The sequence below is a fragment of the Archocentrus centrarchus genome, chromosome 1 (assembly GCF_007364275.1).
Source record: "Archocentrus centrarchus isolate MPI-CPG fArcCen1 chromosome 1, fArcCen1, whole genome shotgun sequence".
NCBI lineage: Eukaryota > Metazoa > Chordata > Actinopteri > Cichliformes > Cichlidae > Archocentrus > Archocentrus centrarchus.
In genome coordinates this window covers 17,632,556-17,656,088 of record NC_044346.1, presented here as the reverse complement: position 1 = coordinate 17,656,088, position 23,533 = coordinate 17,632,556, and the positions used below count along the sequence as shown (strand labels likewise).

General features: G+C 38.9%; 3 protein-coding genes across 6 annotated transcripts; 2 read left to right on the top strand and 1 right to left on the bottom strand.

Moving 5' to 3' along the window:
- Nucleotides 1-680: 680 nt before the first annotated feature.
- On the top strand, nucleotides 681-5,805 carry LOC115786068 (ufm1-specific protease 2-like). Of its 3 annotated transcripts, none has more exons than XR_004020396.1 (12): nucleotides 681-813; nucleotides 1,006-1,087; nucleotides 1,721-1,904; nucleotides 2,360-2,426; nucleotides 3,317-3,471; nucleotides 3,563-3,755; nucleotides 4,009-4,155; nucleotides 4,258-4,422; nucleotides 4,538-4,662; nucleotides 4,749-4,821; nucleotides 5,280-5,404; nucleotides 5,500-5,517. XR_004020396.1 is itself a non-coding variant. In XM_030738096.1 (12 exons), the coding sequence occupies exons 1-12, from the start codon at nucleotides 811-813 to the stop codon at nucleotides 5,584-5,586; spliced, it is 1,410 nt and encodes a 469-aa protein (XP_030593956.1). In that variant the 5' UTR covers nucleotides 681-810; the 3' UTR covers nucleotides 5,587-5,805. The 3 variants fall into 3 exon arrangements, 2 of the variants coding, with proteins under 2 accessions (XP_030593956.1, XP_030593963.1); XM_030738096.1 differs by having other exon boundaries at nucleotides 4,745-4,821; nucleotides 5,500-5,805; XM_030738103.1 differs by having other exon boundaries at nucleotides 753-813; nucleotides 1,721-1,773; nucleotides 4,745-4,821; nucleotides 5,500-5,805.
- Nucleotides 5,806-10,004: 4,199 nt separating this feature from the next.
- cfap97 (cilia and flagella associated protein 97) lies at nucleotides 10,005-20,417 on the top strand. 2 transcript variants are annotated; one of them, XM_030737429.1, is made up of 5 exons: nucleotides 10,005-10,171; nucleotides 11,311-12,227; nucleotides 15,798-16,078; nucleotides 18,903-19,065; nucleotides 19,834-20,417. In XM_030737429.1, the coding sequence occupies exons 2-5, from the start codon at nucleotides 11,318-11,320 to the stop codon at nucleotides 19,938-19,940; spliced, it is 1,461 nt and encodes a 486-aa protein (XP_030593289.1). In that variant the 5' UTR covers nucleotides 10,005-10,171; nucleotides 11,311-11,317; the 3' UTR covers nucleotides 19,941-20,417. The 2 variants fall into 2 exon arrangements, with proteins under 2 accessions (XP_030593289.1, XP_030593281.1); XM_030737421.1 differs by having other exon boundaries at nucleotides 19,831-20,417.
- Nucleotides 20,418-20,762: 345 nt separating this feature from the next.
- On the bottom strand, nucleotides 20,763-23,233 carry slc25a4 (solute carrier family 25 member 4). The gene is made up of 4 exons (XM_030731131.1): nucleotides 23,045-23,233; nucleotides 21,851-22,337; nucleotides 21,620-21,760; nucleotides 20,763-21,532 (listed from the first exon to the last, which is right to left on the bottom strand). Exons 1-4 carry the CDS (start codon nucleotides 23,153-23,155, stop codon nucleotides 21,372-21,374), a joined length of 900 nt encoding a protein of 299 aa, XP_030586991.1. The 5' UTR covers nucleotides 23,156-23,233; the 3' UTR covers nucleotides 20,763-21,371.
- Nucleotides 23,234-23,533: the final 300 nt, after the last annotated feature.

The window sequence follows — 23,533 nt, the reverse complement described above, 5'->3', positions numbered from 1 at the left end:
AGAAACACATTTTAACCTTTTTCCCTGTACATTAAGTGTGACAATTTGTGGTCTTGCAAAACACTTAAAAAACAAGCAAACAAACAAACAAAAAATCCAAATAAATACCTCAACAAAAATAAGAACAAAAATATTGATACATTGTTTCAGATGTTGCATAAGAAGGGAGGCATTGGCACTGAATCAGGACTAGTTAGATGGGTACAAATTGTACTGGAGATGAAGCACAAAGCTGCAGAGGACTTTGCAGCTCGCTCGTTGAGCTGTGAGGAGGATTTCTGGAGTTATAAGGGCCTCTCATGTGCATTTATTGGCTAATTTGCCCCAGATACAGATGGACCAACGTTAAGGCGTTTTTCATTCATTCCGTGCTCTTCCAAAATTGCTTTTTGGTGAACTATCAAGAATATGTCTGTTCATTTAATGTGATGATCCATAAAAATGAATGCAGTAAATGTGAATCCCAGGGAGTTATATATATAACAAAGTAAAATTTCTTGAAGTATGTCTATGTATATGCACTCTGTAGATGATATCTACACCAAAGGTGAACACGGAAATTTAAAGGCACCTTAAATTTCAAAGGGAAAATTGTTAAAGTGAAAAACATGCATGACAAATTATTTAGAGAATGTTGTCAAAATTTACGAGTTTCTCTAAATGCAACATAAATAGGCGGAGCCAGTGTGACCCAATAGGAAGTCGCTATCAGAGACACGTTGAACTTTTGCTTTAGTAGACATGTCAGCCTCCACTGCATAGAGACAACAGCTAATAAATAGTATTGTTTCTTTGCGAGACAACTCCACAATGGTAAGGTTTCTGAAATTAAATTATCGAAACGAGACGATCGTTGTGTTGAGCTTTATGTTAGACAGAGCCCTTTCTCGCCGGCCCTTCAGTTCCTCGTTTAGCAGTTAGCCAGTAACGCTAAAATAATAATTGCAAATATTGTTGTCTAATTTACCAACCAGCTGCTGACTTGTTTGTTTTGTGTGATCCCAGGTCGTTGCTGACTCCGAAACCGCGACTATTCTTCGTGTCAAAGGTCCGCTGGAGTTCAGGTGTCAGCTGGACAGCACAGATGGTGTGTGCAGAAACGTTTTTTCCACAATAATGTACAATGTAGACACTCCTAAAGTTAAACACCTGTAGCTGAATTCATTGATTTTTGAGCTTGAATTCAGTCAAGCCCAAAATTACCAGGACATTCATGATGAATGATGAGTGCATGTAAACTTCAGACCACAGCTGTACTTATAGGAAATTAGATGCTGTGTTTGTGACATCCAAATAATTGAGTGAGACAATGTTATTTCCATATTTGAATGTCTAAATGCTGTTTCAAGCCTTACCCACAATGCCAGGAATGTAATGTCAATATTAATGTTTGGTCTAACTCCTTTAAGAAACAAAATAAAAATTTAAACCCCAAAAACACAACATTGGTTGTCCTCATTTAAAAGGAACAGTTGGCAGGAGGAGGACCACTGATCTAAATGATGATGTTAATTTTAAGACAAATGAAAAGAAATAAGAAATGCAGTAAACTAAAAATGAATGCATGTCTATCTCTTTAGTTTATTTAACACAGTAAATGCCATAACAGTGTGCTGGTACCTGATTAAATACTAATTCTAAAAAACATATGGCTTAAAAATCTATTGTCTTAACACCTGAATAATATTAAAGAGCGACAGTATTTTTTTTTTTCTTACAGTGCTGCTGGTACAAAAGGTCATCTCAAGAACGTTTGAGACCCTTCGCTGTCAGGTGAAATCTGAATCCTGTGTTCTAGCAGTCTGTGACAGTCCTGTTATTATATGGCCAAACAAAGACACCTATGCCACACCTGAAGAAATAACTCCAAGTACATTATGTGAAGATATATATCAATGGATACGGTACGTTCAGTCATGTGTTCTCCAGCTCTTATCATGACTACATCAAAGAGAGTGAGAAATAGCAGAGCAAATGCAGTTTTGCAGATTAATTTGGTGTTATCATCGTACAGTCTGAATAACTTAAAACTTAATGGCAAACCATGTTTACAGTATCAGGGTTACAGTGTTAAGAATCACATCACTACATTTTCTGAATCTTAATACTTGAGTTCATGTTGTCAAAAACTTTGTTGTCAAAAAGTGTGGGAAAGTGTTGCACTTTCCCACATGCACCATACAGTGCTACAGACTTTCTGGGAATAAATGTGTGTATTGCATTGCACTGTAATTCCTACTTTCTATATTTGTGTTTGTGTGCCTTACATTGTGTTGGGCCTTTTGTTGCTGTTGCTATTGCTATTACCTTGTCTTTTGTTGGGCTAAATTGAAAAGTTTTTTTTTTCTATTTATTTCAGGGCAGATGAACAAGAAAGTTCTGGCAAAAAATCTACAAAAAAGAAAAGCAAAAGAAGTTTGACAATGGTATGTACCAAAGAATCATAGCAGTATTTTACATTGTATAAATATAGTATAGCTGGTATAAAAGATCACTGGTATTATCAGTTTGACAGTGATTTTTTTTTTCTTAATCGCCTGACCAATTCTTCTGCTTATAAACCAGAGAAAGGAGAAAATGGTGACATTTCCTGAGCCCAATGTGATGCATTCTCCAGTCTAATCAATAGTCTATATCACAATAACAATATAAGAGGAAAAAGTCAGAAAGGTTCAGTCCTTCAGCCACAGGCCAGGAATAATCTTTCTTTATCAACCTGTTATTCACCCCAGATGGGATTTAAACCCACAATTCCTGGCTCAGGAGGCCAGTGCCTCCACTGGGGTAGTCATAGGGAGCTGTTGTCATCACAGATAACATTAGGGTGGAAAAAAATCAAGTGTCAGCTTGTTGTTGTTGTTCACAGCATCCTTCACTGTTAATAGATTTTTTTTTTTTAATTAGTAAATGCATCAAAATAAAGGACAAATATCGGTTACATTTCCCAGGGTTATTCTAAAGACCAAACATCAGTTAACTATGCAAATATTCACTTTGAGAGACCAGAATCTTATTTCTTTTTCTTTTTTACTTTCATTTTTAACTTAAACTGAGAAAAGATGTTAATCTGTCATCTGTCATGTACAGCAAAGACAGAATTTCATTGCACAGGGAGTCATACACGTTTCTTTATGTGTATGACAATAAGCTTTGAAACTTTAATTGAATATGAAAATAAATACTAATTTACTTGCAGCTGATCAACTTTTTATTAACTAATTGTTTCAGCTCTAATCCTAAAGCTGTTTTTATCTCTAGTTGTCTTTATGGTGTTTGTGTTTGCTTGTGAATTTAATTCACGCTTTTTGCCATTTAGAGTGTCATAAACCTTCGTCTGATGGTGGAGGTGACAAAGCCAGGCCCCGTCTCAGCCCCGATCCTCATCAAAACAGTTCAGAAATCCCACTTTGTGAGGGCGACTCTTCCAGTGGACTGTGTTGTCCGTACTGCCTCCAGTGATACAATCAAAGAGTATGTGTGTTATTCAAAATGTGTGGTTTTATACTACTAACCAAAGCTTGACTCTTACAGTGAATTATTTTTTTTTTTCCTGGTGCTGTAGTGCTTGTGAGCAGCTAATGGAGGCACTAACACATCAGTTAACTGAGATGGAGAAAGTGACTCTTGAAAACATGAAGGGAATGACACTTCTTGTTCCCGAACCAGTCCACTTCCTCCTTCCAGAACCAAAAGGACTGGTGACTGTGGTTTATCCAACAGGAGTGCCTGACAGTCAGCTAGTAACACTACGTAAGGTGAGGACCACTGAGCTCCTTTAATGTCTTAAATATATTAATCCTGAGTAAAGGGTTGTTAATGTGTCTTTGTTCATCAAACAGCTAATAACACAGACGCAGAGATATAAGAAGGTGAACTGTCTGTATGATAGTTAATCCAACTAAGCTCAACTTTTACTTCCTTGTGAAGAAATGTGTCACTTTTTCTTGAAAATGTATGCGCATGTTTCTTTTTTAGTCATATTTCTTTCACTTTATTTTGTCTGAATAGGAGCTGCATCAGCAGTTTGAGCTACCAGATGACAGGCCTTACTTCAGAAGATCCAATGCTTACCATTTTCCCAATGAGCCTTACAAAGACGGTTATCTCCGAAACCCGCATCTGGTTCTCACACATCCAACCCTGGATAATGGAAAGGTATATCTAATTACTGAATTCAAATCCTCAACTGTATTCGGCTCTTTTGCAGAAAGCAGATTTAGTTGAGCTTTGCCAGGATTTTCTTTTTCTTTTCTCAAGGTGTACTTGGTCCAGGGGATCTACAGTTATCACCACTACATGCAGGACCGTGTAGACGACAGTGGCTGGGGCTGTGCTTATCGCTCCCTGCAGACCATCTGCTCCTGGTTCCAGCAACAGGGTTACATAGAGCGGTCTGTGCCCACTCACAAGGAGATCCAGCAGGTAGTTGTCCTATAAAATATGATCCCAGTACAATAGAAGATATGGCCACATTTGCTGCTTTTTAATGTTAGACATGTCCAAGTTGTGTGTTTCTATCTGGGTCTCTGTTTTCCAGGCTTTAGTGGATGTCGGAGACAAGCAGGCATCATTTGTGGGGTCGCGTCAGTGGATTGGATCCATTGAGGTTCAGGCTGTTCTGAACCATTTGCTTGAGATCACCTCCAAGATCATGTTTGTGAGGTGTGACTGCATTTCTTGTGAATGATGTTGTATTTGTGGATGACAATTAGTATATCTGACGACTAATCTGCCTTCTCTTTAGTCAGGGATCTGAGCTGGCATCCAAAGGCAGAGAGCTGGCCAACCATTTCCTTACTGAAGGAACTCCAGTCATGATCGGTGAGCTCAGTTTCAAAGTGTTATAATTATGTGGCCTCACAGAAACTTAATATTTTGTGTGTGTGAACACTTTTTTAAAAATAATAATCCTTATGATCATAATCAATTATCCAAGTATAAAACAGTCACACCACCACAAAAACCCAAAGAGAAGCTGAGCCTACCATCAATCCCATGATATATTTATTTTTTGATGAGACAATATATCAGCTTTAACAAAATTTACATTGTTTTTTGAATCTCTCTTTGTTTATGATTGGCAGCCTCAGTGTTTTACTAATTGGCCCAGAAATATAAATTGTACTGAATATTGATTATGGATTTCATGAAGAAAGCAGTTCAGTTTTCAAAAGCCTGTATTATTGTTGTCTAACATAGACAAAAAGATATAATAATTCTCTGTCAGAAATATGGGCTTGTTAAAACTTAGCTACATTTCTGTTTGCTCTGTGTTGCAGGAGGGGGAGTTTTAGCTCACACTATCCTGGGTGTGGCATGGAGTGAGACCACAGGGCAGATCCGCTACCTAATCTTAGATCCTCATTACACAGGAGCAGAGGACTTGCAGGTTATCACAGACAAGGTGACTTAAAAGCATTCACACCATCTGCATTTCTCATTCTGCTGAACCGGTTTTCGCACACGGTGCTGACCTCAGTGTGGGTGTTGTGTTTCCAGGGTTGGTGTGGCTGGAAAGGACCTGACTTTTGGGATCAAACTGCGTATTATAATCTGTGTCTGCCTCTGAGGCCGAAGGTCTTCTGAGCTCCCGCATGACTTCCAGATGGATCTCATTTCAGTGAATCGTGTGCAGAAATATGAAGGAGCAATATAACCCGTTTTCTTTATGAACATGTGTCAACATTTCCAAATTGATGAAATCAGATGTTTACTGTGTATTCAGTGTTTGACACTGTTTAACAAAGGATCAACTAATTACATTAAATGTGCTTACTTTGTTTCAAATAGAAATACATCACATTATTTTAGACTGTTTTGTCATTGCCTTTTGTTCCTGGTAGAAAATGAGAGATACTAAATATGACCTTGAGTCCCAGCAGAACAAAAGTATTCACATCAAGTTGATGTGAATACTGACTGAAAGATGTCTTCTTTTTTTTTTAAGCTGAACTATGTTGCCAATCTAAGATGAAACAATATATTTATTAAATGATTTATTAATAGTTTCATTGAGCAGCAGAAAATGGGTAACTATTTTAATTATTTTTTCATGTACTCTGGTTATTTTTGCAAGCCAACAAGGCAAATGCACTCACTGGTCACTTCGTTAGTTACACCTGTTCACTTGCTTGTTAACAAAAATACCTAATCAACCAGTCACATGGCAACAACCCAATTAGGCATGTAGATGTGGTCTCCACAACCTGCTGATGTTCAAACTGAGCATTAGAAAGGGGAAGAAAGGTGATGCCAGACGGGTTGGTCTGAGTATTTCAGAAACTGCAGTTCTACTTTCCCACAAGGTTTGTAGAGAATGGTCTGAAAAAGAAAAAAATATCCCGTGAGCAGCAGTTCTCAGGGTGAAAATGTGTTGTTGATGACAGGAGAATGATCAGTCTGCTTCAAGCTGACAAAAAAAAATATATGCAAGCAACACCTCAAACTTTGAAATGGATGGACTGCAGCAAGAAAAGATGACACTGGTGCCACTCAGTGGTTCAGAGGAATATTTTCTTGGCAGACTTTGGGCCCCTTAGCACTGACTGTGGAGTATTTAAACACCAAAGCCTCCCTGATTTTTGTTGCTGACCATGTCCGTCCCTTTATGACCACTGTATCCATCTTCTGATTACTGCTTCGAGCAATATAACGCTCCATGTCACAAAGCTCAGATCATCTCAAACTGGTTTTTTGAACATCACATTGAGTTCACTGTACTCAAATTGTCTCCACAGCAGGGTTATAATAGTTTTGGATTTTACATTATAGTTTAGTTTTAGTTAGTTTTTACTTTTTTTTCTCTAATTCAGTTAGTTTTAATTAGTTTTCAGAGTGGTTTTGCTCGTTTTTATTAGTTTTTATTTTTGGTTTCATGCTTAGTTTTAGTTAGTTTCAGTTAGTTTCAGTATTAGTTTTAGTATTTTCATACCTAATCAGGTGCAAGATTCAAGGCGCAAAAGTGACTATTGTGTAATGAAAACTTGACAAAAGATACAGTTTAAAGAAATATATTCAACAACCAGCTGTTCACAAGACATGCTAAATGTGTGTAATATTAAGGACACACATGAACATCAACAGGGAGAAACAAAGAAAAACATGAACTCCCAAACTCAATAACTTCTACAATAAACTCCACAATAAAGTTCAGCATCAGTGCAGCAGATTAATAACGCCTACATGTGGTGTTAAACAAAAACAAACTCTTTGAAGGAGTCAAAGCTCAAATCCAGCTGCATCCTGATGTTCTCACCGCCTGAAGCTGCTTCTGTTTTGGAGCTAGCTTGGTTAGATGCTGCTAATTAAACCTGCAGGGTCTTTGCGGCCTCTGTACACAACCTACAGAAGTGTCCGACCTCATGTCCGCATTTATGCTTGTGTAGCTGGATTGTGTGTGTTATTACCTTGTGGTCGTGTGCAGGTGTTTGTACTCAAAGAACCTCCATACGGGACTCTGCCGCTTTCTCGGCAGACCGCAGCAATTACTTTGCGGACCAGCGCGGTGAGCGCACGCACATGCGCACTCACACAGTTGTCCTGTGGCGCTCCCAGCTTAAACTCGGAGAGCGGAAACAATGATTTCATATCAATCCACAAGGCTTAAAATGAAAGTCAGTTTATCGATAATTTCAGTTAGTTTTAGTTAGTTTTGTAAACTCACAATTCAGTTTTAATTAGTTATCGTTTTTTCCTTTTAATTATAGTTTTTATTTATTTCAGTTAACGACAATGTTTTTTCAATTTCAGTTTTCGTTATTTCGTTCGTTTTCGTTAACTATAATAACCCTGCTCCACAGTCACCAGATTTCAATCCAGCAGAGCACCTTTGGGATGTGGTGGAACCAGAGACTCTCATCATGGATGTGCAGCCCACAAATCTGCAACAACTGTGTGATGTGACGTCAAAATCTCTGAGGCACGTTGAATCTATGCCCCAAAGAACTAAGGCATTTTTTAAAAATAAACTATCTAAATATAAATAAATATTAGTTGTAGCCTTTCTTAAGACAACTAAATAGCCCAACTTTACACATCAGCTGCGTTTTCTAGTTTTTAAGGATATGCATTCTGTATTAATTTGTAAACCATTTACAGGAGAAAAGGAGAGAAATTAATTATGTGGTTAAAACATTTTTTTTTATAGACTATACATTTCAGTGAAGTTACAGTAATTCTCAATTTGCTGTGGAACAGCTGGGAAATGTGAAGGATATCTGGGCATCTTTTTCCTACTTGTGTGTGAAGTTCTGTTAGAAAATAAAAATAAATGGGCTACAGCACAGTGGCGTGGTGGTTAGCACCACTGCCTCACAGCTAGAATGCCATCTAGAAGGTCTGGGTCCAATTCCACCAACCTCTGGTTTCCTCCCACAGTCCGAAGGTTATTTGGTCCCTCTAAATTGCCCATGAGTGTGAATGGTTGTCTGTCTCTCTGTATTAGCCCTGCAGCAGGCTGGCTCTGTACCCTGCCTCTCCCCCTACGTCAGCTGGGATAGGCCCCAGCCCTCCCCTGCAACCCCAAACAGGACAAGCGGAAGAGAATGGATTATTCATGGAAAACAGTTCTTCCCTGTAACTGAAGTTTCAACACTAGTCACCCAATCAAACAGGTCTTTTTTTTTTCCCAATGAAAACAGACATTAGATTTTTTTTTTTATATTTGTGATTTTTTTTTTTTTATGGCTTCATTGTATGAGTATGGGCCCCATTCAATCCTCATTTCTACCCATCCTGCATTGGCATGTAAATTGTATGACAGTGACCAGACACAAGTTTATATGACAGATTCCCGCAAAGACTATTGTCCCAGGACATCGGCATTTCATTAGTGTGTGTCACTTCTTGGTCTAATTATGTTATTAAGAGTAAAACCATGACAAATTGTAATTTCAGGGGACGCGCCTCCAGATAATCCCCTTCTTGTTAATGGAGATGCACCAGGGAGAGCAGTTACTTTGGCATAATGGATCCCCAAGGAGAAACTTTATGACCTCCCCTCAGTTTGTCTCCAGTCTCTGTTTTTTGATGTGTTTGAGTTGATTAGAAATGTTTACACAAAAATACAAATCACTATAGTGCAACTCTCTCTCTTTGTTTGGTTTCTGCATAAAACAGAAAGGTACCAGATAGCATTAAAGTGGAAGTAAATTTTGTTGTTCAGGAAGGGCAAAAGCATTTAACAAAATCTCAAGGCAAAGGGTGAAAATCATAAAATATAAAAAGTCTAATTGTATAAACCCATGTAAATATGCATAAATAAACAAAAGGAGTGGTAAAAGTAACACAACATAAATAAACCATACAGATCAGAATTAAAGGTGATTAAAATTCAAATTATATAATGCTCGATTGTCCCAGTGTGTGTATTCCATATTGTTAATATGTTTTCCATCACTCAAAATAATTTTTTATCTACACAGAAAAAAAATCCCGAAAAAACAAATAATCACTCTAAAATTTTACCCTGAAAGTTCACTGAGTTTTGTCCAATGTTATTCACCCAAAAAAATATTTTGGAAATAGTGTATAAACTGAACTTAATCCCGAACACTTTACAATATAATTGTTATGATCCAAGATCATATATGTCCTGTTTTTCTACTTGGCCCTCCCGCTGGAGTGTATGTGGGTGTGACCTGTAACACATATATGATCCCAGATCATAACATAATCTAAAGAGTCATTTGCACAGAAAGCCCTTTTTGTTTCATATAAACCCTTTTTTGAAGAAGTGCATGCGTAATTAGATTCATTATCACAAAAGATATTTATTTTGTAACATGCTTTCAGTAGTTGTCATCAGTTTAACTTAGTTTGGGTTTAAAGTCATTAGATTTAGTAAAGCAGCGGCTGAATTTTACTTAGTATTGTCACTGTGATTATTGTTATTAAATAAATCTAACTTAGGTAATCGGCAGAGCGATAAAATGCCACAGGGGACTAAAGCTTCTCCTGCCTGCTGCAGAGGTCTCCTAAGAGCGACAGTTGCCAGGAAGTGACGTCACGTAGTTACCAGGCACCGTGTTACTCCGGCTGTAGCCCGCTAACGCTAAACTTCTTTTTACTGCAGGTTTGCGTTTTATTTATTCGGCTTCCTAACGGTACACATTTCTAAAGAAGAACATCAATTGTGACGTGACAAACTCTTTATCGTGCCTTCTTTCTTCAGGTGAGATAACTCTACGTGGTCTTTCAGCTTAAGTTAGCTAAACTAAACAAATAGAATAAGTTAGCTACGTTTGTTACCTGTAAAGTGTGTTATTTATGGGTTAAAACACATGTAAAAGGTTTGGACTGTAGCTAACTGCATTTTATTACATGCATTGTTACATTGTTGTATTAATGGAAGTTGAAAGTGCAGCTAAATCGATATCCAGCAGTTGTAGTCTTTCAAAGCTTACTGCACACTTTGGATCGATTACGTTTAGTTTATTAGAGTTTGCTTTAAGCAAAATGTAGATAGTCTAAGATGACCAACAAGCAAAATTTGAGGGAAAAGACTGTGTTTGTTCGTGACAAAGTAGGACATGTTACTAAAGCTAGGCTAGTCTTGTATATCTAACATGAACAAACACACACAAACTATGCAGACTTTTTCCAGGGTGGAATGATTGTCCAGCATACATATGAGTAATAATAATAATAATAATAATAATAATAATGCATTTTATTTGTAAGCACCTTTCAAGACACCCAAGGACACTGCACAGAGGTAAAAACATAACAAATCAAAGATAATACATAAAAGCACAGAATAAGCAACTCAGTTCTTGTTTTGTTTTTTTTAGTCATTAAAGATGTATGCTGTACAATCATTCCACCCTAGAAAAAGAGCAGTTCAAAGAAATCATTAAAAGCCCCAAATTACCATGACATTCCCATGATGAATGCATACAAACTTCTGACCAAAACTGTACACTTATTTTATTTGTGAGCATTTCCTAGCTTTTTTGTAAGCAGCGTGTTTTTATCAAACTTTTTATATTGCAACAACTTTTAACTGTTATTTTCGATTTCAGTAGGGATCCCTATTTGCAAATTTCTGTTTGAGCCACATGTTTCTCATGAGTACTTTAGTAAACTAGTTCAAATGTGGAACATTGTCTCAATATGTGGGAAAGGGGACAAAGGATAAAACGGCTGTGCAGTCCAGCATAAAAAGGGACACCTGGTCACTCCAATCCACTCTTTGAAAGCAGTGACTCTTGCAGGTTTTGCAAAAAGGTTAGCTGTTATATAAAGCTAAATGGGTTAAAAAAAAATCATGATTATTTAAACTTTAAAGTATCTCATATTGCATCCTTACAGGTGTGCCATGTTCAACCCCAGTGAATTGGAAGGTGAAGTGGATCACTCATTTTTCGACAGCGATTCTGCTGAAAACAGCGCAGATGTAGGGCACATGGTGGAGAAGGTCTTGAAGGATGAGAAGGAGATTCCAGCAGCACATAAGTTATGTGCAAAACACAGAGAAAATTATCAAAGTGACCTGTCATCAAGGACTGATCAGAATAGAAAACATCTGAAACAAGTAGAGAACAGTAATAGCAGCAGTATGTCATCTGTCTCCAGTACATCAGATAAAGTCAGCAACGAGAGCAGTGATAGTGAGGATTGCTCCAATTTGCACTCTGAAAGGCCCAGTGGAACCTTTGTGGCTTTGCTGGCTGAGGCCAAAGAGGTAAAAGATACAGATGTTTACAACCAGAATCCAAAAGAGACCAAAGAAGAAGCATTACCATTTAGAGCCAGCTCAAAAAGGAGAAACAAACAATCTCCTAAAAAACTAATAAGAAATAGGCACAACCAAAGTCCTTCAGGTCCTCCAAGAAGGTCCCAGAGTCCTGCTCTTTCATCAACTGAGACTAGTGCAGATGCAGACTCAGAGGGCTCCAATAGCAGTAGCAGTCAGCGGAGCAGCTTGGAGTCCCCTGCCCTCCCTACACCAATCTCATCTTCTTCATGTCCTGGAGTAAGAAGGACCAGATTAGGCTCAGCAAGGCCTCGGGATTTGCCTGCTGGCCGTACGGTAGAGTCAGATGATACAGTGACAGATGTGACCCCGCTCTCTTCACCTGACTCCAGTCCCCTCCAGTCATTGGACCTGAATGTCACAGAGGTCGAAGAGGAAAGTCATAAAGAGGAGCAGCCACGGCAGAGTGTGCCCTCCAGTGGTTTTAGAAACATGCATCAAGATGAGGACTCAGATCAGGATGTGGATGAGTGTGAGTACAGTTGAGGTTTACATTATAATGCCAATATCTCTCAGCCCACATGGAGTTATGCCATAGGCCCCTTTTCACAGCGCTGATTTTGACATGTCATAGCAGGGTAAATAGATGTGTAATTGATGGTACCATTTCATTTAATATGTGGCTGTCATTTCAGAGAGCCAGCGTGCACATTACTAAGGATAAAACCATAATTAATGCTCTTAAATAAATATGATTAATCTGCAAATGCAGAATGCCTGTTGGGAAAAGGCCAATTGCAGTGATGAAAATTACGTGTTACGCATACAATTGGTTGGGCGTGAGGGAAAAGAGAAGAGAGAGCAACATGACAAAAGACACGCTATAGAAGAGAGCCAGAGTTTAATATTATATGTATAAACACACAGGGATTGAAAAGAGATGTGTGAAGAAGTACCGTATTTTCCGGAGTATAAGTCGCACTTTTTTTCATAGTTTGGCTGGGGGTGCGACCTATACTCCGGAGCGACGTATATGTGACATTTATAACACATGAACCAAAATACTCCAGCCACTTGACATCTCCGTGAACTGCAGCTTTAAGGCAGTCTTGCGTAACCTGTGGGCGCAGTGGATGATGGATGGAGAGCACAGCTTAACGGCAACTGGGAGAATGCGCCACCCAACTTTCCTGGAAGTCATTGGATGGATCAAGAAAACATGGGCTTCAGTGACAAACCATCCTGTTGGGATTCAGAAAGGCTGGAATAATTGGAACTGCAGCTGATGACGAGTCTGACTAACGTGACACAGAACAGGAAGCGGCGCTTCGTCTACGGAGTGTACGGAATTGTTTAGAAGTGACACCGAGGATGAAGAATTCAATGGATTGATGGTTTGGTTAACTTGTTAGTATGTTCTTTATGCTATGGTTATCTGAATAACTTAATGTTACGTTAACATACTGTAGCGATTCTCTTAGTTAGAGAGCGTGTTGATGTTGTGGGATTTCGGACTGTTCGGGAGGTTCGTGAAGGCAGCATGGAGAGAGAGAAAAAGACCGAGAGCTTGCCTGTGTGTGTGTTGCTGTTCCGCTGTTGTAGTTGTAGTTGTGGTTGGCGTGGCTGTGGCCTACAGCAGCCGTTTTTCTGTTAATAAAGACGACCTTTGTTGTGAATATCGCGGACTTTGGAAGTGTGTTTACAACGTTACAATACCGAACACGTGTTCGTTGTGCGTCATGTAGCTGAATGTGCTACGTTAGCATAACGTAGGTGTAACCGTGTTCGTCCTGTTCTTTAATCCATTATTATTTTAAATTGCCGTTCAAGATGGAATTTCTGCTCTGGGTCTCGGATTCTATCACCCCCCCCCCCCCCCCCCCCCCCCCCCCCCAAAAAAAAAGTGCGACTTATAGTCCAGTGCGACCTATATATGTTTTTTTCTTCTTTATTATGCATTTTTTGGCTGGTGCGACCTATACTCCGGAGCGACGTATAGTCCGAAAAATACGGTAATGCTCAGTGCATCATGTTAAGCCCTACAGCAGCCTAAACCTATTGCAGCATGACTAAGGGAGGATTCATGGTCACCTGATCAAGCTCTAACTATAAGCTTTATGAAAAAGGAAACTTTTAAGCTTGATCTTAAAAATAGAGAGGGTGTCTGTCTCCTGAATCCAAACTGGGAGCTGGTTAAGGTGGCTGTAGCTCAGGAGGAAGCGCAGGTCACCCACTGATCGGAAGGTTGGCAGTTCGATTCCTGGCTGCTCTGGGATGCGTGCCAAAGTATCCTTGGGTAAGATACTGAACCCCAAGTTGCTCTCTGACACAATGTGTGTGAATGTTAGACAGTAAGCACTTAGCTTAGTTATTGATGGAAATGCTTGTGTGAATGGGTAAATGTAAACGTGTTGTATGAGCACTCAGACAGAGTAGAAAAGCGCTATATAAGAACTAGTCCATTTACCATTCTACAGGAGAGGGGCCTGAGTTTTACTTTTAGAATATCTAGGAACCACAAGTAAGTCTGCAGTCTGAGAAGAAGAGCTCTGTTAGGATAATAAGGTACTATAAGGTCTTTAAGATAAGATGGGGCCTGATTATTCAGGATTTTGAATGTGAGAGGAAGGATTTGAAATTCAATTCTGAATTTAACAGGGAGACAATGAAGGGAAGCCAATATGAGAGAAATGTGATCTCTCTTTCTAGCCTCAGTTAGTACTTCCATTGCAGCGTTCTGGATCAAATGAAGGCTTTTCAGGGAGCTTTTAGAGTGACCTGATAATAATTAATTACAATACTCCAGCCTAGAAGTAATAAATGCATGAACTAATTTTTTACCATTACTCTGAGACAGGATGTTTCTAATGTTAGCAATATTGCACAAATGAAGACAGTCCTACATATTTGTTTAATGTGCACGCTGATCAAAAATGACTTCAAGATTCCTCACAGTGTTACCGGAAGTCAAGGTAATGCCCTCTAAAGTAAATATTGGGTTTCTAAGATTTTTAGGACCAAGTACAATAACCTCAACTTTGTCTGAATCTGCGTGGTAGATTGAGAACACGGCTTTTCAAAAATTCTGTTTTTGAAGCAGAGTAAGTAATTAAATAAAATTTCATTTATACAGATAAATATCATAAGGTGCTTTATAACAAAAATGCTTATGAAAAAAAGTTACCCTAAAGCAAGTTCAAAAAAAGAGTTTTTAGCTGCTTTTTAAAAGAGACCACTAAGTTCACAAATCTCAGGCTCAGAGGGAGAGTGTACCTGGAGGCTACTGATGCAAAAGCTTTGTCATCTTTAGTTCTCAGTCTTGTATGATGCATGGCCAACAGGCCCTGATCATATGACCTCAGAGACCTACTGGGGATGAATGGATGTAAAAGTTCACTGATGTATGCTGGTGCTTTTCTATGCAGGGCTCTAAAAGTCAAAGCCAGAATCTTAAAGTGGACATTGAAGTTAACGGGGAGCCAGTGCAACTGAATTAGCAACAGTGTGATTTGTGAGTACTTAGAAGACTTAGTTGGAAGCCTCGCAGCAGCGTTCTGATCACCTTGCAGATGTTCTAAGAAAGGTTTAAGACGAGTAAATAATAAATTACAATAATCCAGATGTGATGAAATAAAGGCATGAATAACAATTCAGAGTGTGACACAGTGGAACTCAACTTGTCAATATTTCTTAAGTGATAAACGCAAGAGAGAACTAGAGATTTAATGTGAGCATCCAGAGTGAAGGCTGAGTCAAAAGTTGCCCCAAGGTTCCTGTTAGAATATTTAAGAAGGAACAGATATAACAGAAGCAGTAGTGGCCCCAAAAATAGACTGCAGGCAAGAGAGCTGGAAGAGGACCTGTACTTACAAGCAGCCACAGAAAAGAAATGTTCAGACAGCTATGATGAAAACCATTCCAAAGCAGACCCTGATGCACCCACCCAGTCCCACAGCCTGTCGAACATAATGTGATGGTTAATAGTCTCAAAGGCTGAGGTCAGGTCCAGCATCAGTAAAATAAAGCATTTTCCTGCATCACTATGCATCAAACTGTCATTGGAGACTCAGATTATGATACAAGTCTCCCTTTTTCCATTCAGGCTCTCTCAATTTAGAAAGCCAGCTTGGAAGAAAACTGGTCTTCCACTATCCTGGAGGGAGAAACAGGAAAAACTACTCGTTCTCCAATGAGGAGGTCCGGCGCATAGATTTAGAGAATCAGCGACTTCTTCGTGAGCTGTCTCACCTCTCTCCAGGGCCCAGACCGGGAAGTGTACCGGTGAAGAAAACCTGCAGGCCGAGTGCCTCTCCACAAATTCGCCTCACCCACAGTGCAGTAAACAGGCAGCGGGAACAGCAACGGATTGAGAGGGAAAACCTGGTAAGTTTTCCTTCTTGGGTCAAATCTCAATACTTGATTTGCTTAATTTCACCTGTGAGTCTTTCTTTGCAGACATTTGTAAAGAAAAAGATGCACTTTGAAGTACAGACACATGATTTCTCAGTTACATACAGCTATTTTATTTTACATACACACTCATATATTCACACCGTGAGAAGAGTTCCACCATTGATTTGTGCAACTCTTCACCCAGAAAACTACATTTTTATTAGAATGTTAATATAACAGCTAATGCATGGCAGCATTAGCTGTTATAGTTTTATAAATTCATATCAGCCTTTACAGCTGCTCTGATTTTATTTTCATGTTTTGTTTTTTATTTTTTTCTATTTTTTCAAAAGAAAGTATCTTCTCTTTTATTATAGGTGATATTTTTTCAGTATTCAGCTTGTTTTTCAAATATTCAAGTATCTCAAAGTGTCTCTTCGTTGAAAACAATTTTCTTCAAACCCATCAATATGGTTTTCAGGACAAAGACTAAAAAGAATAAACACCTGGCAGAAATTCTCAGTACTAATAAAAGGTCATTAGTAACTTGAATGGCTATCAAAAAGAGCTGTCATAATCTGGCTCGAGGCCCATGACAAATAATAGCAGAGACACCACTTTAACCAAGATTCACCAATTGATGTACATTGTAAAACCTAAAGTAACCAGTCTAAAGCCAACCAACCAAAAAAAAAAAACATGGTGCTGGATGAATAGAGAGCTAAGAGCTGAAACAGCCAGTTCTTAAAATGCTCCAGGGAGACTGGCCAGGTGCTCCCAGTTGCACTAATTAACCCTGCCAACAAGGAGCCTCCAAGACAACACGGAGAGATCAACAGGAGACAACAGCAGGCCCTGGCCAAGGCAGAGGGCTGTCACAGAGCATCCCAGAGAGGCTCAGTGTTGCTCTGGACAGGTTTGTCACTCTGTGAGAGAATGGATAGGTTAATAATATCACTCAACGATTAATCCTGTAATGCCAGTGTATCATATTTGATACATGACTTTTTGAGACCTCCACATTATCAGTGTGATTTTTTTTTTTCCCTGAAAAACCTGATGTAGCCATTCAGACATATGCAGTGCTACTGTGAGCGATAAATTGCATAAAAATGGAGGATGAAGGAAAAATGATACAAATTAAAACTCATTTGCAAACTGAACTTTATCTTCAGACAGTCACTTATTTTCAACTCAGACTCCTTACATTTATAAATGTAATTTTTCTTTCTTATTAAATCTGAATGTCTACAGTTGTGGAATTAATTGAATATGACTATTCACTGAATATTCAGTTTTACAGATACATTATTTTTTTGTTAGTGGAAGTCTGAATAAGATTTTTGGGTTCTTACTCTAATAATAATAATAATAATAATCTTTCTGTAATTTAAATTTTTAACTAGCCTATAGATGTAGCTTATAGATATAGTAGTTACTTTTTCCACTAGACTTTGTTACTCAAGTCAGTAACATCCTTGAAAGCCTGCATACTGGTGTTTTGTTTTTTCTCTTCTTTTCAAGGTTCTTGCAGTTGCCTTTAATAAACTATTAAAGAAGCATAAAGAAAACATTTTGTGGAGCTGGAAAAAAAAAAAAAAAAAAATATATATATATAAATATATATATATATATATATATATATATATATATATATATATATATATATATATATATATATATATATATGCTTTAAAATACATTTTATTTATTTTTGGTATCTCTAGCCTGTGTAATTTGTCTAAGATGTGTTTTGAATGGTTGAGTTTAACTAGTCTGAGAGCACCACCTCTGAAAACACACACAGAAGGACTTGGACTGATGGCAGCAGGTGGAGGACAGCAGCAGTGCCACAGACTGACATTATGACAGAGTTCAGTCTCTGCAGTTTTAGTCTCTCATCCCATACATTGATCCGATGACCATATAGAGATAAAAACACATGCTCTTATCTCTACATGCAGCAGAGGTTAAAAAGATGAGCTAGGGAAATGAAGATTGTATTAGTCATTGGTTGCCAGCACGGTGTTTGTGTTACTAAGTGAAAACCTGCATACTTTTTCTTTCTTTACCTATGTTTCCCTGTAGTAATGATATCTTCATGTAATCCCTAGTGTTGCTGCTATCCGACAGTATGTTTGTGTCATATTAGGACAGGCTGTTGGCTCCCCGTAGCCCAGCTCTGCGTCAGGAGTGCTTTTCGCCCTCTCTATTCTTAGAGATTAGTAATTGAATCTGCTGTGTGATCAGTGTATACGCCCCCCACATCACACATATGAGACACTTAAGTCCTGCACAAGTAGTACCACTTATGTGTATTTCAAGTGGTCAATTACACTACATACTTACTATTCTTTCAGAGAAATGAAATTAATACGGCAGGTAGATTTGGTTTGAAGAGGTTTCCTTTAATTCAAACATTGGAAATACTGTAGGTGATAATCCTGAGTGCAGTTAGGAGCCTGCAGTGCCTTTTCATGTCCTTCGGAGGACTTTTGATCTCCAACACAACAGTCTGGTGATGATGCTTGAGCTTTTTCTTGTTGCCTTGCTTCATAAGGACCCTGTCTGTGGCAGTGAATGCATGACATTTAGCCACTTGTCTACACTGATTTGCCTCACACTGTTTTGTTGGGGTTACTGTGTACCAGACTTTGTGTATTTTAATCATTTGACTTAACTTTTGTTGACTGGTAAGTTTGACTTATATATATATATATATCTTTGGTGAAATATCCGAAGTGGTGTGCAAGGACAGCTTGCTTTTACAGTATGTTCTGAGTATTTATGAGGCAAGAATTTTTGTTTCTCTCAGGCTTTCCTGAAGAGACTGGAGTCTGTGAAGCCTACACCTGGCCTGAGGCGCTCAGAGCAACTGGCAGACTACCAGCGCCAAGCCGGATACCTGGGAGGTTCTTCATATCCCATCTGCAGGTCCACCACAAAGAAAGATCGATCTAGCAGTAGGACTACCTCAGGTTGGTGTCTTGCATCTTTCTCTGTTTTGAAACACTTGTTCATTTTAAATACCTTAGACCGTATGGTCACATGGGTATTGAAGACCTAGTTATAGAAGACTTGCAGCCAAACACAGCCGTTTAGATAACAGGCACATGCTTTCTAGTCTGTGCTATATCCTCATCCAGTTACAGTTTATCATATACTACAATTAAAGTGTGGTTACAGAATAATAATGAAAAATAATTCTTTAGCATGCAAACCTCCACAAGCACAGCTTACCACCAGCAGAAATGTGTGTAGGCATTTCGTAGAAGCCTGCTGTTATTTGTGCGTGTTGCTTTAATTAAGGTAGTAGCATGTGTGGTACTGCAAATTTATCTCCAGATGGTTGTAGAGACTTAATTAACAGAAAGAGAAGACTGTAAAAAAAAAAAAAATAGCTCTTAGTACTGGTATGACTTGCCCATTAATTTATGGATCAGTAACTGATCCATAAACCCTTTTTTTTCTCTCTTTGTAATATTTGTGTTTTATTGTTGCTACCCAGTTTTAAAGTAACATTTGAATAACATATAAATAGCAGATTCCACCTGTTATAAAACACAGTTGTGCTTGTGTGTGTGCTTGCCTATTTTCTGTTTGTTTTTGATGAAAAGTTCCAATAAAACAGGTCATTTTTTTTCTCAGTGGTGTAATAACATTTTAAAATGTGTGTTTTACTTTCTGATTAAAATCTAATGAAAAGCCTGTAATCAGAAGGCATCTCTCTGTTATCCACACAGCAGGTCCCAGGCAAGTCAGCTCCAGAGCAGCATTCCCCTCCGCTGACTCCAGCAACAGACCTGCACCCAAGTCAAAAAAACCAGGTGCCACCCGACCAGCCTGGTGCTGAGAGCGCTGCTGTTTAACAACATTTCATCTACTAAAAAAGCACGACTGGTTTCCATTATTCATATTAAGTTGGCGTCCTTGCACAGCAAAATATTTAAAAGGTACGAAGCGCAAAGGATCTTTTCACATAAATGGGTTCATCTTACCTTTAGTTGACTTAATCAACTTCAGTGGTTTTGGTGTCACCATGATTATCCATTATGAAGATTAACTTTGATTCTGAAATATGGTAACTGTGGCTTCTGCAGCGGTGTCACATTACAAAGGTTAGCTGCATATTTCCAGGAGATATCGCTTATATTCAACAGCCATGTCAAAACTATAAAAAGTAATCTACAATTCATAGTTTGACTTTTATTTTCTTTAACTGTTTGTTTTTTTTTATCCCTTTGATTAAAGAGGATACACAAAGAACTTGTTTTTAATAGTTACTTAAAGGTTTACATGTTTATTCTGTGTCTTGTTAAGTAAAGCTGTTTTCCCACTAATTTAAAGTGTGCTGTTTTGCATCTTTAAACAGGAGAATGTCCAACAGAACGTTTTGCCTAAAGTTGTCAGATTTTTGTTTAAAACATTGTTGCATCAAATAAACAAAGCCATAGTAAATACAGACAGAATTTTTGGTTATAAGATTTTCTATAAAACTGCTATTAATTTCTGCAGGACTGATGGCGTTCAACTTTTTAATGTGCTGCGGTACATACACGCCTTCCACTACATTTGTTAAGTTTTTTGAAATGCTGCCGATGCCACTGACTTGGGTCAGATAAAATGCATCAACATTTAAGTGCTACTAAAAAGAAAATCACAAGTAAAATTGTGGATATTTTTATATTTATGAGCCTTTATCACAGAAGACAATTGACGGGACAACAGGAAAAAAAAATGGGTGTAAATAATAAATTGGCAAGTCCATTTTGCTGCTTCGCTTTTGAGGCACAGGCATTGTGTGCATTGGGTCGGTGTCACTATTGTGGGAACTTAGAGAACAATGAAGAGTTTCTAGTGATTTTTCCAACTGTGACAACCAACAAGATTACAATAACAGTGCATGTATCAAAAAGACCGGACTGTTAGAATAATAAATTTTTATTCTTAATAAAATAATTTATGAGGGTCAGAGTGGTCACAACATAACACATGGGTCTCCTCAACTGCTTCCCAAACTGACTAACATGGGAAGCATGACCTGAAGTGACATCATCGTGTGCGTCATCACAACATCTCCACTGGCTTGACTTTACTGAACGACTTGCCTGTTGGCATGTCCTAGATGGGATATATACACATTTCGAGTTCACCTACCCACCTTAGCGGGCTGTCATATGGTACAGACCCACACTGTAATTCACCAAGCTGTTATCACTGTATCACAATAAATAAGACTTAAATCAAGTGAAGGGTTTCCTTGGGGACTGGCTGATTAAGAAGTTTAGTATGCCAACTTCTTGAACTCATCATAAAGCACCAACACAAAGGCACCACCCATGCCTCTGATCACGTTGGACCAGGCACCTTTGAAGAAGGCTCTTGATCCCTCGTCCTTGATGATCTTCCTCCAGCAGTCAATTGTGCCCTTGTACATGATGTCAGCTTTGGAAAAAAGATAAGGAAATAAACCGCATAAATAATAATAATGACCAAATCGAACATAATTTCACAAGCACAAGTGAAGCTCACCTCCTTTGCGTCCGGACTGCATCATCATACGACGTCTGACGGTGTCGAAGGGGTATGAGACGAGACCAGCTGCAGCAGTGACAGTCTGGGCTATCATCCAGCTGACGATAATGTGCGTGTTCTTGGGATCTGGCAGCATACCTATACGAAGCACAAGTACAGTCACCTGCAAGTCGCTTTAAAATACATTGTTAGCACATCCTAAAGGGCTAGTGCAACAGGTGTGCGCACCTTTAGCTGTGTCGAAGCATCCAAAGTAGGCCGCTCTGTAGATAATAATACCCTGCACTGACACGTTGAATCCGAGATAAAGACCCCTGAGGCCATCGGTTTTGAAGATCTTGGCAATACAGTTTCCAAGACCAGTGAACTCTCTCTCTGCTGCGCCCTTGCCGATGTCAGCAGCCAGTCTCGTTCTGGCGAAGTCGAGAGGATACACGAAACAGAGCGAAGTCGCACCAGCAGCACCGCCAGATGCCAGATTACCAGCGAAGTAACGCCAGAACTGTTTTTTTTGATCCACACCACCAAGGAAGATCTTCTTGTACTTGTCTTTGAAGGCGAAGTTGAGGGCTTGGGTGGGGAAGTAACGGATGACATTGGCCAGGTTGCCTCTCCAGAAGGAAATGAATCCCTGTTCCTTCGGGATTCTAACCACACAGTCAATGATTCCCTTGTACTGTGTTTCTGCTGTGATCTGCTTGCTGGCATGCTGTACCTGCAAACAAAGTGTAAAAGTTCTATGTTGGAGACACTTGTGCCAGAGTTACACCTAAAGGTAAAGCTTTGTGGAAAATAACAATGTCAGAAACCAATTCCTCTAAATAGTATAAAATATTTATGTGAAATTTGGATTTTTATAACACCTTTTTATCGTATTTACATAATCTTAGACTATGTTTAATATTCTCTGAACAGACATTATGTAGTTGTACGCCCAGCAGTCTAAAGGCACATTCCTGTCACTCGAGACCCCACTGTGTATTATATTACACACTTCAGGTTAAATTTAGCAGTCCACTTTCACTGAATATTACAGCGGTCATCTGTAATAATAAAAGATTAATTAACTCAGTAAAAGCACATACAGCATAATGAATAATAATGGTTGTTTTATTGAAGCGCATATTAGGAGGGCCTGCCACCTTTGTGGTCACCAGAGCATTTCTGCACAATCCGGTGCGTAAAACTGTTTCCACATTAATTCATGACCCCTCACGTGCCCGTTGGCATTACGCACGAAACCAAATCAGCCAGAGTCAGTGTTCAGCTGACTTTCTCTTCCTTTAAAACAATTCTTTTTTTTTTTTTTTTTTACAATTCATGTTTGGTTTATCGCAGAAACCCAACAATTACGCACGCTTTACGCATAAAAGAGTAGCCATGCGACCATGCTATAGGCAGCAGTTAGGTCAGTCATTTTACCTGCAGCAACAACTTGACTCTCTCAATGGGAGCGACAGCTGTTTTGGAGATGGCAGCGGCAATGCCACCGGCCAAAAAGTCTTTCATAAAACTAACCACCGCGTCCGACATGGCTGGCTGTTTCTTGTGGAGATCTGAGACTTCTGACTGTTCCAAACCTTACCACGTTCCTCAAGGAAACCCTACGCCCCTCCAAGTGGACGAGGCACCCCCATGTGTCTTAATATATGGGGGGCAATTATCGCGAGACTCTTGAGTGATGGATTTGCAGTTTGTCGAACAGATAAACGAGGCTGAATAAATTTCCGAGGTTAAAGTTCGTGCGCCATGTTTCTGAAGTCAAGAGTCGGCCAAACCGGGGACGTTTAAAGGACACAATGTGTGTAATTTGATAATTATTGCAAATCAGATGTCTCTAATCCTTGTGATGGAGAAGTCCCTTATCTAAAGTCCAGCTAGTGAACAGCATTTGCAGTTTGTCTATACATA

Excerpts from the sequence above, each read along its gene's own strand:
- LOC115786068 (XM_030738096.1), top strand. Across the intron at positions 1,088-1,720 it reads TCAGCTGGACAGCACAGATG|TGCTGCTGGTACAAAAGGTC; the intron begins GTGTGTGCAGAA and ends TTTTTCTTACAG. Across the intron at positions 4,156-4,257 it reads CAACCCTGGATAATGGAAAG|GTGTACTTGGTCCAGGGGAT; the intron begins GTATATCTAATT and ends TCTTTTCTCAAG.
- slc25a4 (XM_030731131.1), bottom strand. The coding sequence starts at position 23,155 with ATGTCGGACGCGGTGGTTAGTTTTATGAAAGACTTTTTGGCCGGTGGC. Across the intron at positions 21,761-21,850 it reads ATGCTTCGACACAGCTAAAG|GTATGCTGCCAGATCCCAAG; the intron begins GTGCGCACACCT and ends TGCTTCGTATAG. Across the intron at positions 21,533-21,619 it reads GCAGTCCGGACGCAAAGGAG|CTGACATCATGTACAAGGGC; the intron begins GTGAGCTTCACT and ends TTTTTTCCAAAG.
- cfap97 (XM_030737421.1), top strand. The coding sequence starts at position 11,318 with ATGTTCAACCCCAGTGAATTGGAAGGTGAAGTGGATCACTCATTTTTC. Across the intron at positions 12,228-15,797 it reads AGATCAGGATGTGGATGAGT|GCTCTCTCAATTTAGAAAGC; the intron begins GTGAGTACAGTT and ends TTTTCCATTCAG. Across the intron at positions 16,079-18,902 it reads GGATTGAGAGGGAAAACCTG|GCTTTCCTGAAGAGACTGGA; the intron begins GTAAGTTTTCCT and ends TGTTTCTCTCAG.